The sequence below is a fragment of the Cariama cristata genome, unplaced genomic scaffold (genome assembly GCF_000690535.1).
Source record: "Cariama cristata isolate BGI_N322 unplaced genomic scaffold, ASM69053v1 scaffold1920, whole genome shotgun sequence".
NCBI lineage: Eukaryota > Metazoa > Chordata > Aves > Cariamiformes > Cariamidae > Cariama > Cariama cristata.
In genome coordinates this window covers 13636-25924 of record NW_009595040.1, presented here as the reverse complement: position 1 = coordinate 25924, position 12289 = coordinate 13636, and the positions used below count along the sequence as shown (strand labels likewise).

The following is a 12289-nucleotide window of genomic DNA, read 5'->3' as shown; positions in this document are numbered from 1 at the left end:
CTTGTAGGTTTCATTCTATAGGCTTTTTGTGAAGACTGTCTAGGGACTATTTGATTAAAAAATTCAAGGAAATAATACTCAGTTAACCAACAGTCTCATTTTTCTGTTTCTTTACTTTTCTCTCCTCCTCTCCCAGTTTCCAGCCCCCACCCTGACTCCCCCAAGCAAATCCTGATACCAGAAATAGGGTTTGCTTTGATTTTAGAAAACAGACGGGTGTTGTTGTTGTGCTGTCACTTGAGGTGGCAGTGCTGAAAATGTGTCTGGTGATGCAGTTTGAGGATCACCTTGCTGATAAAACATTGCATCCACATCCTTTTGTTGGTCCTGTGTTTAATTAGACAAGTCACAACTACTTCCCTATGAAGCACTTACCTCAATCTTAAACACACATCTGTTGTCAAATGTTTCTTTTTTTTAGTATTAAATAGTAATTGCATGCAGATTTGCCTCACCTTTATTGGTGTCTTTTAATGAGATCTTTATAGAGGAAAAGAGAATGTAATTACATACATATATATTGAAATATGTAGTGTACACATATATGTAAATAATAATTCCCTCTGAAGTAATTTTGTACGTGGAGACATCCTCACTAATGCTAATAAAAGTTTAGGGTAAGCTAAAATTATTTTTCTGCAGATATTTCTTTTATTAACTTTCCATTTTTAAATTATATGGAATTCTGAAAATTCAGTTAGGCAAATCTCATCTGGTGCACATTTTGTAATAGTAATAATGGGAAATTCTGAAAATTCATGCTGTTGCTACTTTAAGTTAATAGATGTTAATTGGAAGGGAGAAGTGGTAAGAAAATATAGTTAGTGAAAGGAAATAATGACCTTTTGTAAAAAGGGTCCCTCACTTGATATAATATTACTGTATTATAAATCAGTATCTCACTTTTGCACATTGTGTCCTTAAATAGAAGCATCATTCATGAAAATAATTCATTTCAGAATTATTAACCACAGTGGGCTTCCTAGAGGTTGACTACTAGTCACTTGCCTTAATTTATTCAATACAACTTAAGCTAATAAGGAAAAATGCATTTTACTTCATACCTTTTTTGAAAGTCTTGAATATTCTAGCCTGCTGGCCTCTTCCCTTGTAATCTGTTTTGCTTGCGCAGGTTGTGTACGACCATCCTCCTCTTCTATCTTTGTGCACGTGCTCGACGACTTACAATTTGTAATAGCCATTAAGTTTCGCAATATGTTGCCTATAACTGTGATGTAATGTACTAATACATTATATTTGTTCACAATCACAAAGACAAGATGTCAACATGTTTGTAAAGCTGTCTTGGAAAGATAACTTAAAGGTTTAAGGTGTGATACTGGTAAATGCAAAGTGGTGCTGAGAAAAACATTGCTTGGCCAGGTTTATTTTGAAGGCATAGTACTGTGTACTTAAAAGCAACTATGTCTGCATGGTGTTTCAGCTTCTTTTCTTACACTGTAGTTTAGCAGAGCACAAAGGTAGGAGAGTGAAGACTTGAAAAGGAAATGAATTTTTTTTTTTTTTTTCTGGTCAGGCATGACATAAGTAAACATTTTGAAATAACAATATATAAATCCCCAAGCAGCTATTATTTTCTGAAGTACCTTTGTTATGATTTCATTTTTTCTTAATAGCCGTTGTTTCAGACTTCACTTCTTGTAGGCTTCATTTTTATGGGGACATGTTGGGTTTTTGATTATACTTCAGGGAAGGAAAAAGATGAACTCTTTGAAGGTCGCGGTGAATGACTGAGTATAGGAAAAAGACTGTTTTCTAACCGTAACTCTGTGATTTTTGCTATTATTTGGGGCACTGTTGTCTCTTAACATTAGCAGGTAGTGCCCATTCCCTGTGAGTCTGGGGTAATGTTTTTGGCCCTAGCGTTGTTCGCACATTAATCCCCAACCACTCTTTGTTTTCTACTGATATTCATCTCTTACCTTGCGTAACCATCCACCTGTGGTGGCTTTGGTCTGAAGCCATTGCACTGAGTCTATTACCCATTGAGTGCATACTTTTGATTTAATTGGGAATTAACTGTGTGACAGATGCACGTAAGTAAGGATCACGGCAAGTGTTTTGACTGTGTGTATGTAAAAGAGCGCTGAGTAAATATTCAGCTGTATGCTCTTGCTTGGGTCCTGCTGTCACTAGCTCGCTAGAAGGTCTTTGCAAAAGATAAAATCAAAGGTGTTCTCTATTAAAGTTTCAGTGCTCTTCGATGACAAAAAGAAAAGAAATGCCTCATTGTGTCTTTCAGCCATTTTTCAGTATCTGTTTCCAAAGAATGGTGAGAAAAATAGTAATTATGAAATAAAGTTTGAGTTTTCATTTGCAACGGTGTTTCTTAATGAACACTGTTGCATTCCTAGGACCTTTCCCAAAGGTCTATAGGAGCTGTTTAGTGTACTGTATGCAGAATTGCTTTCCCATTCTCTTTCTCTGGAGAGCTTGCTTGGTACCATCTCGTTGAAGAGTGCCCTTTGTTTATGCGACTTGCTTAGCCTCTCTGAACAGGATCTATCACAAACTTTATCCATCTAAATCAGTACTGCTGCATTCCCTCCTCCTCAGTGTGAATCTTTATCCAGTTCCATGCAGAGCTGATGGAGCTCGCTAATCGGAGGGGGAGTTAACTCTTTTAGTAGGTTGGCCTTCTGTCAGGTTTCCGGGTTGGACTGGCTCCCCTCAAAGCCAAACACCAGACTGGCTGTGCTGGTCTGAAGGAGGCAGAGGGTGGCAAAATTGCAGCCGCTCCCCTTCATTCACATTGGCTTCAACTTGTTGCAATGCTGTATGCCCTCAGTTCCCTTGTGCCAGCTTTGGTAAGGTGTGCTTTCATTTGTCGCTCTGTCTTCAGACAGTACTTCTTTTAGGTTAATGTTGTAAAGTGTTATGAAGATAGCCGTATATTCTCTGCCAGTGATACTTTGAGCTGTGCCTTCAAATGGTACATGATTGGTTTTGATGTTTATGTTATTGAACTGAAAATACACACCATTAGAGTAGCTGATCAGCTGAGGAGTCTGTTCATCAACCAAAAGATCATTCGAGTTGTGCTCTTTAAAAAACTAGTAAGTTCTTTTCATAGTATGTGTATCTTTACTACATGTTACTGTACATTCAAAAGAGCTCAGTTGTTCATGGACTTGCAGCAGTATCTCAGCCCTAATGTTAGTACTAGCTTTTAGTACGTACTCAGTTCAGAAACTCCTGAAGTGTAGAGCATATTGAGGTTTGGAATTGACCCTTCTCACAACTGTTGTTGCATATAAAAAGCTGTTGTTTAAAAAACAAAACAAAAACCAAAACAACAAAAAAACCCAAACTGCCAGTTTGTTTATATCTTGACTTCACACTTTTTACATAATTTTGGAAGAATTTGAGTGTTGGCGAAATGTTCCCCTGGCACCTCTTGATGGGGAAAAAAGGATGTTTCACAGTCATTATAGTATTGGGTTTGAGCTTTGAGTTCAGCTCTCCATTATTTTAAGTGATATGTTGAATGTCAGTGTAACCTTAGTAAAGAGTAGTATCAGGATGTAGAGCCAGTCTTTGAAGTGTGTTTAGAGAATCCTGGAGATGTATTGATTTAGCTGTAGAATTAAGATTGTGTTAAGGCCTACGTAAAATAACTTCATTTGGGTGTTAACATTCATGAAGGTTTAAACAAATTGTGAAGGGAAAAAACAGTGTGACTTTCTGACTATAGATAAAAACTGATCTGATGTTTTCTAAGTACATGTCTTTTTGAACAACTGTTGGGTGTAATGAGAGGAAGAGAGAGAAAATGGAACGATTAATGCACCATATGTACAAAACAAAAAATACAATCTGTAGGTGTTATACTGAACAAGAATTTATTTTAGTCCTATCTATCTTTCTTATGTAGATAGCATTTACACATTTGTATTGCATTTTGAAAGGCTTGTGCCCAGTAATGGATACTTGCTGGTTTTTGTTGTTGATGTTTTTTCTTTTAAGCTGAAAAAAAAAATGTATATATATTAGGTCTTTGTATCTTTTGGAAACCTTTCCTTTCTTGCAGAAAATATTATATCTTTCTGCACGGTTTAACCCTATATATGTATATGGTGTGATTTGAAATCCCTCAATTATCAAGCAACAAAATTACACTACATCTTAATGATTTGGGGTTGTTTCTTTTCTAGAAGAAATAAGCAGCTTCCCCTTCAAATCTTGCTAGGACAGCAGCTGCAGATGAGAGTGAGCTTCCATATTTAACACGTTCTATTAACTTCACCCATACAAACACACACTCCCTCACTCACGCACCCCAGTGTCACATTATAGGTGAACAGGCCCTAATTAAAAGCATGCACCATCTGCCCGTGTGCGGCAGCAGGGTGGCACTCCATAACCATCCTGATTCCTGGGATTGAAATGTATTATTTATGAGCTCAAAGAGAAAATACGCCGCTTGGCTGGTGGAGGCTGCATTAGGAGCTGGATAGCACCATCTAACGGTACAGGGTGCTGCTGGCGATTCATCTTTCCTCTTCTTCCTTTCCCCTCCTCAGTCTCCTCCCCCAATATTTTTATTTTTCAGCATCATCTTTCGAGTTTTTTATGATCATGTTTCAGACGATTTTGTGCTCATGTTTCACTTTTATACAAGATTGAAAATGGTTGTTGAAATATTATACTATTTGTGATGTTTCCAGCAGCTTTTTTTTTTTCTGCCAGTGCCACACGTAGGGTTTTACTTTCTGTAGTAAAAATGATACTGATGTGATGTGCTGGTAGAGAAGTGGGACATTATCAAGATAGCTGAGCAGGATCAGTTTACCGCCATTTCTCCTTCCCTTCCCAAGCATGCGTGTAATGAAAGTATCTACTGCTCAGACTGAAAAGTTTATTTTAATATTGAAATTGGCCCTGTTTTTTATTAGGCAGTACACTACAGACTGCATAAAGGTTGTTTACTGGGTTGAAGAGAAAGTGGAGGGATTTGGAGATAGCTGCAGCTTTGGGCCTTCCTCTCTGAAAGCAGAGATCATAACCTCTTTCTACTTGCAGAGATCATGTCCTGTTGTTGCTTCTTAGTGAGAAAATGGATGAAGAGGTGTTGGACTGAGGGGTGAAATATACTTTAACAGGAAAGGAAAAAGGTGATAGGGCAGGAGCCCTTTTTGTTACGTTTGGTCCATCAGTCTACCTTTGACTGCTAGATTACAAAGTCAGAACTAGTAATAACATTTAATGTATTTGGTGGTTAGCTCAAGGACCTTCAGAGTATGCAGAATAAGAGTAGTCACACTGATTCAAAATAATTTGCAGGATGATTTTTTGGTTCTTAGGCTTTTTGTTACGTTCTTGAGCTTTGCAGTATCCATGCTGGGCATCCAGTGGTATGTGTACAGCAATAGCAAGCAGTAAGGACTGGACTGATACTTGAAACATGAAATTTTTCTACAATAACGTCCAGTAAAACCACTTTTTTAAATTAAAGAATCTGGTCACTGTTTCAACTCAGGCAGGACAAGACTTTGAATGAAAAGATGTATGTATAGAACTGGGCAAGATATATATGTGTATTTATGTGTTTGTTTAAAATCACCATGTTTTAAAGAATGTTGAAATGTCATAAACTGTGGCACATCTCTGAATACATGTCGTCTTGTTGTTTGTTTAGAATGTATGCCATCAGAAGGATAAGAGACGCCTTCAGAGAAAACAAGAATATAAAAGATTCTGAAAAAATAGAAGAATTAGTGAATAAAGCCAAAGCAAACCTAGAGGTTATTCATCGGCAGGTATGTTTATTTCTCTCATTTTATCTAAGAGTTGTACACGCCTCAGTTAACTGTCTTATGCCACTACAGATGGAAAAAACAGATCCTTGCTCAAAACATCTCTAGATGAACGGTAGTTTTTGTATGTCTGAGTTTGAGAGAGTGGGAAATGTCTGTTTATCCACAATGGTTGCAATGGGGGATTTAGGGATGTTTGGTCCATTAACTGGAATGGGCCTTGCTGTCAGAATATGCTCTTCCGTTACCTTTTCTGCTGTTTGTTTTAATATCTCTTTACTCCTCTTCTCTCTTCTGCCCGTATTTTCCTCTGAATCTGTTCCCTCTAGCTCATGTGTGTTAGATTCTTTTCCTCATGCTTTCTTCCTTCCCTCATAGGTTTATAAGAGTGGCTATCACACTCGCTCCAAATAGTCTTGCCTTCTGTGTTTATTTTTCGCCACCTCCAGATACAGTGTTAAAACAGTAGCAAACCAGGAAAATCCTGAAATGAAATAAGTAAATGCTGGCTAAATGTGTCCAAGCGGGGTGATAGATTTTTATCTTTGGAAAAAGTTGATTCACTGGCAATATTTTTCTCTGACCTTGTCTGAGTAGCATTTATAAGCATCTTTGTTCCTTCCACTGGGTACCATATTATTTAGACATGGATTATACTTCGTTGAACTTCAGATACTTTATTACTTCTTATACATACCCACTGTCTGTCTACAGTGACCAATGGAAATTTGAAGAAAGCAAGCTGCTGCACCTGAACTCTCTAAGGCTGCTTGCAATCCTTAAGCTGTCCCTCCTTGCAAAATCTGCACTTACTGACACCAGTCAGAGCTCAGTAGTACTTTTATTAAATATCAAATGAATATGTGTGCCTATTCCTCCATGGTCTGTTCTAACATGAATCTTTTAACAACCAGCAGGTCAGTTAGCTGGATTCTTATTTCAGTAGGAAGCTGAGCCCTTTGATTTGGCAATTAAGTATGAATATTTTGTGCAAGTTAAATTATTTCTTTGGCATTTCTTCTCCCAGGAACAGGTGTTGTTTTGTGCTACCATAGCTTTGCTAGCTTTTTTTACAAAAATAGCAGTGTTTGGGTTATTTTAAAAGTGTTTCTCAGAGAAGCAATTCAGATTGAATTGATTCAATGCAATTATATTTAAATGAGTAGCCTTTTCAGCTCTTTTTGAGGTTTTATCTTGGAGAACTTTGATAACCAATATTTTCCGGGGAGATATTAGAGGCTGGAGAAGACAATGAAGGAGAGGGTGTCACAGGTCAGAGATCACTCAGACAGATCTGAGCTTAATAGTTTATTGAGTTCTAATAAATAGATTTAGGTATATAAAGTATTTAATAAGTACAGATGTATTGGTGGTCAATACTCTACTACTAACTTAAAGTTAGTATGGGATACAAAGATTATCATGTAAGCTTATGATATGTATCTTAAATATTACATGCATGCAAAAAATGTCACTTAACCAACCCATCAGTGTCAGGTAAGGGATCTGCCAGCCTTGAGGGGTAACCTTGAGAGGTGTCCCTGCTCAAGGGGAGAGTGCCACACAGCCAGCTGCTGTGGAGGGAGAGCTCAACAGACCCTGATGCCTGCAGATATTTACAGCATAATGTGGTTGATTTGTAGTCAGATTTTCTGCTGTGTTAATGCAGTTTTGGCCACTTATCAGCCCAGTCTCCAGCCAAACCAATTTTTCTTTGAGTTTGGTGCTGAGTTTTCACTGATAGCTCCACACAATAGGACTAACTTTGGTTAGGCCTGCTTCCTGAGCATCTGGCTGGATGAAAATTCAGTTAGTTCAAACAGGACATCTGTCACCGGGGGTGGCAAAAGATAAATTCTGCCACTTACAGAAGTCTGCATCAAAGAAGTAACAATTTGTGGACTTGGGATCTCCCTTAGTAAAATGCTACAGAAAATCTCTTCTAGATTGTGGCTAAGATAAATTCCTGTCAGCACCTCAGAAAATGCTCTGTGATGGATCTAAGAATGTAAACATTGTATCTTTGATAAATCAGGAAAACAGTAGTGAGGCTACCACAGTAACTGTTTTGCCATGAAATGGATGACTGAAGTGCACTAAATGTATTTTGGTTTAAAATATCTTAACTAGAACCTACTTGGCACAACTCTTTTATAATAGCAAGTACTTCCTTTTTCTGAAAAGAGTTCGGTTTCAAGGTACCAAAGCACTTGAAATAGGTGGGAAATATTGTTCCCACTTTATAGGTATGTATCTGGGATGCTGAAATGAGGATGTCAATTTGTAGTATCTTAATTTTGGGGTACCTTGACTTGATGTGGGCAGGATTTGGCTCTCACTGGTTCTGTAAGCCTAAGAACTAAGGCACTTCTAAGTCAGATAGTGGATAAGTCTTGCTAAAATAAAAGCTTTCCAGCTTTTCTTTTGACAAAACATGGTTCTACTGACTCATCTGAGCCATAATTTTAAAATAAAACTCCTCTCTCCTGTCTGAGTCCTGTGAACACCCAGATTACCTGTTACTGTAGACCCTGAAAAAAGATACCGTTTCTCTAAAACAGACTCTTGACAGGGCAGACTCTTTTCCTCCTAGAGTGTAGGTTTTGTCTTGCACCTTTTATGAAGATTCCTTTTAGCCTAAAGATTGTCCCTTAGCATCAGACAGGTGTTTCAGCTGCCTTGGAAAGAGTAGGAAGAGCAGGCAGGCTTGGTTAATCTGACTGGTACACCTGCTCACTCTCCTTTGTCAAGGAGTAGTAGGGCTTAAGGATGTTTTGCATTCATTGGTTGCTAGTGAACATTTTGTTCATACATCAACATATACATAAGGCTGTGTGTAAACAAGTATCTCTAACAAGCCTGTACATGAACAATAGGTAACTGTTTCATATAGTGGCCTGTATTTTGCACTGGTAAAAATGTTGTGCTTTTAATTATCCATCGAAGAAAATGACAACAATAAAAGGTTAGACAGGATTTGTTATTTTCTCTTAGCGTGGATTCCGCTTTTTTCATTACACCAGCAGAACCATTTTAATCTGCTGCTTTGTAGTAATGGCAAAGAAATTTTGTAAGAAATCTTTTTTGACTCAAGATTGAGAGAAGTCATTGAGAGCCACATTTCACTCTACCACGTAATACATAAATCTTGCTTTATAATGTTTTATATGTAGGTGGGAATTTTTCCGCCAGGAAGATGTTCAGAAGCAAAAAGGGTGTGTAGGGTTCTAGTTCCCTGGAACAGCACTGCTTGAATTTTCAGAATATGAAAATCTCTCCACGTATGTTTCAATTTTGCAGGCATAGAAAACTGATGTTTAATACAAATATCTTAAATATATTATAATCAAACTGTTGTCAAGCAAACTACATTAAGTACCTATCTTTCCATTATGCGTTTGTTGCTCAGAGGGTATCTTTGTCACTGGGACATACTAGAATAATGGCCTCAGTTTGTGCTAAACCTGCAGGGTTTTGCTTGTTTGTTTGATGTTTCAAATCTCATCTATTTAAGGAGTTTCTCCCACATGCGAAACCAATCTATTAAAGCTAAAGTAGTTTTAAATTGGATCACATTTTGGTATCGTTCCATGTAAGAATTTCAGGAAAAATACACTTGAAAAGTAAGGAATATTGCAGAGTCTGACACAACTTCCCATGTCTAACACTACTTAAAACTTATGTTGAAGTATCTCTTACATGTCATACTTCTAGAAATTTTCCAAGCAAACTATAATCATACCGCATTCAGTTTTGGAAGGGTATATGTGTTTAACTTACATATTTGCAGGAGAAACAGACAGTAACACACATAGTAACATAATAGGCAATAGACCTTCTTAACAGAAGATAATCTGATAAAAGAAAATTAGTTTATCAAGATAATTTTTTGACACATGAGTCCCTGCAAGACTTGATGTTTGGGTAATAAGGATTATTTTTTTCTGAGTAATTCCCCTTCCCCCACTCCCCCTCAAAAAAAATTGAAAAAGTTTTTTCTAAATAATTAAGAACTGTTATTCTTTGCAGAATTTCTGTTATGTTTCAGTGTCATCTCACTTTCAGCTGTAAAGCAAGAGATAAATATTGGAAAAATAGCAACGCTGTCCTAAAAGTAAGCTTTTCATCAGGACTATTAAAAACCTTAGCATCTAAATTCACATTAATATTTACTTGCTGTCAAATTTGATCATGCTCTGTGGAAAAAAATTCATTCTTGCTCTGTGTTTAATTGAAAAATCTAAGTAATTAAGTCATCTGACATTATTAAGACTTTATATTATGCTTAGTTAGTTTTAAATATAAAGTGCTTTTACTTTTAAATGCAGAAGCACTGAAGCAAACGTGAGATCTAGCGTATATTTTTTTGCTAAGTTTGGGGTTTATTATGATGTAGTGCAGCTTGGTATTGCTGACTTTTTCATAGCATGTCGATAGAAATTAAATAATATCCCACTTTGCTGACAATTTGTTGTTACTCTAAAATCAAATTTATACTCACTTTACATTCTAATTTATGGTTTAGTCATCAAAGTGACCATTGGAGTGTAAGGTTCATAAATAACTACTTGAATCAGCCTAGTGGGAAATGTGAAATAGTGACAGATTACTGTCATTTGGTTCATGTCAGTCACTGTACAATTGCTCGAATGTTATAAAAGTAGCTTTATAAAGCTGAAAAGCATGGAGGAACATTAATCTCTGCCTTAGTCCTCCTCTGCTTGTTACTGGTTTCAATTTAAAAATAGTCTGGCTAAAGGAGGGAACAACTCTGATTCTTTATTCAACACTATTTGTGAAATTTTTGTGTGTGTGTTTACTGTGTAAGCAGTACAATTTGTGGTGTCTTCCCTGTAAAGAAGGATGTTGTGAGAAATGTGTTGTCACAAGTTTGAAATAGAAAGTTTTAAAAAGTTTTGAGCTAAGTCTTGAGGTCCTTTGAGGATTATCGTAACGGCTATTTCCTAGCTATGCTAATATGACTTCACTTGTGAGTTTCCATCGCGATTGGAATATGTTAATGGTAGGAGAATTTGCCCTGAAATGTTACTGCTCTTGCTGAGATTGAAGATTTACAGAAGCCACTTTGAAGACAGAATAATAACTGAGTGTTTTGAAGTATTTGCTAGTTTTCTTTGTGGAATGCTGTCTTTCAAGTTTTGAGCTGAAAATACAAAAGTGAAATTCAAAAGCTACATTAGACCTGGGTGCTCTGATTAAATCCCTGTTTTAATTTATAGGACATCTCATTCTTACTTATTCCTCCACAGTACTTTCTCCTCAGTTTTAGATTGTGGCTGAAAACTACCAGTCATCTTGTCCAGCTAAGAAGGATTATTTTGATTTTCCTGGCAGCTCTGAACGCTTTAGTATCAATTGTACTGTTTTTGACATCACACAACTACAGTACCAGTACTCTCCTGTAAAACAGTTTTGATATTCCACAGCCTTTGTTTACCCCTTTAAATAATCCAAACTAATGAGAATCATGATTTGCACAAACCTTTAGCACCATGAGTGGTTAGACAGTCAGGACGTGTGGATCTGCTTCCTTTACATATGGCTGGTCATCAGCATTTTCTAAGGGAACAGATGAACTTTTATTTTTCTTTTGAGTTGTTCTTCCTCGGGCTTTACCTCTCTTCCTGGTCCCTTCACATGTGTAAAAGAATGAAGGAATATGGTTTTGAAGTATGAGAACTCTATTAAAAAGGTTCCACTGATAATGATAAATATTGAGTATTTGCAGCATTTTTCAAGTTTGCAGCGTGTTGCAAGTACTTTTTAATCCTTGCAATATTCATTGATTATAGTAACTTTAGCTCCATTTCTTTTAATGAAGTGCTTCATGACTGTGTCTTGATAAAAGCCCATGTCATATTTAGTGTGAGATTTCAGTCTCATGTTCTTGTGTTTCTCCATATTTGCCATTTCTAGTAAAAATTATTAGTATTGGTCTTGTTTTGAAATTTGTGTAAAGTAGGAGCAGGCAAACAGTTCTTCTGGATCTTTGTTTTTTAGCAAGCCAAGTTGCCAGTCAGTGCAGCTGTGTGTAGCCAAGTACTGCACCTTCTTGTGGTGTTCATTGGCAGTATCTAATATTAGCAATATCATAAATTCATGTAACAGTTGAACAGAAGTCAAAATCATACTGAATGAATGTACTAATATAGCACTCATATTGTTATGAACTGGTAATAATATAGCCCCAGCATAAAGAAGCATATTTCTGTTAATCAAAATAGTGTAAATATTAAAGGATGTTTAATAAATATTAGCAAGACAAGCAATTTCAATTATAGATACTGTAAAAAAACCAAAAGGTAGAAGTAACTTAGTTTACTGCACTTGCTTTGAATTTTGTTGCTCGTCCTTCCTGACTTTATCAACAAATACTCCCATTGTTTTCCATAGTTCAGTTCTAGTAATCATGTGATTGATCAAGGTGTATGTATTTCTGGACTGAAAGCATATTGTTGAGCATTCAGGGGACTGGTACCAAGTTACACAGT

At 36.7% G+C, this 12289-nt stretch overlaps 1 protein-coding gene across 1 annotated transcript; it reads left to right on the top strand.

Moving 5' to 3' along the window:
- Positions 1–5636: 5636 nt before the first annotated feature.
- LYRM4 (LYR motif containing 4) lies at positions 5637–5780 on the top strand (the record flags this gene model as incomplete). The annotated part of the gene is made up of 1 exon (XM_009700154.1): positions 5637–5780. A coding segment is annotated over exon 1 (144 nt), but the record flags the coding sequence as incomplete, so codon positions are not given.
- Positions 5781–12289: the final 6509 nt, after the last annotated feature.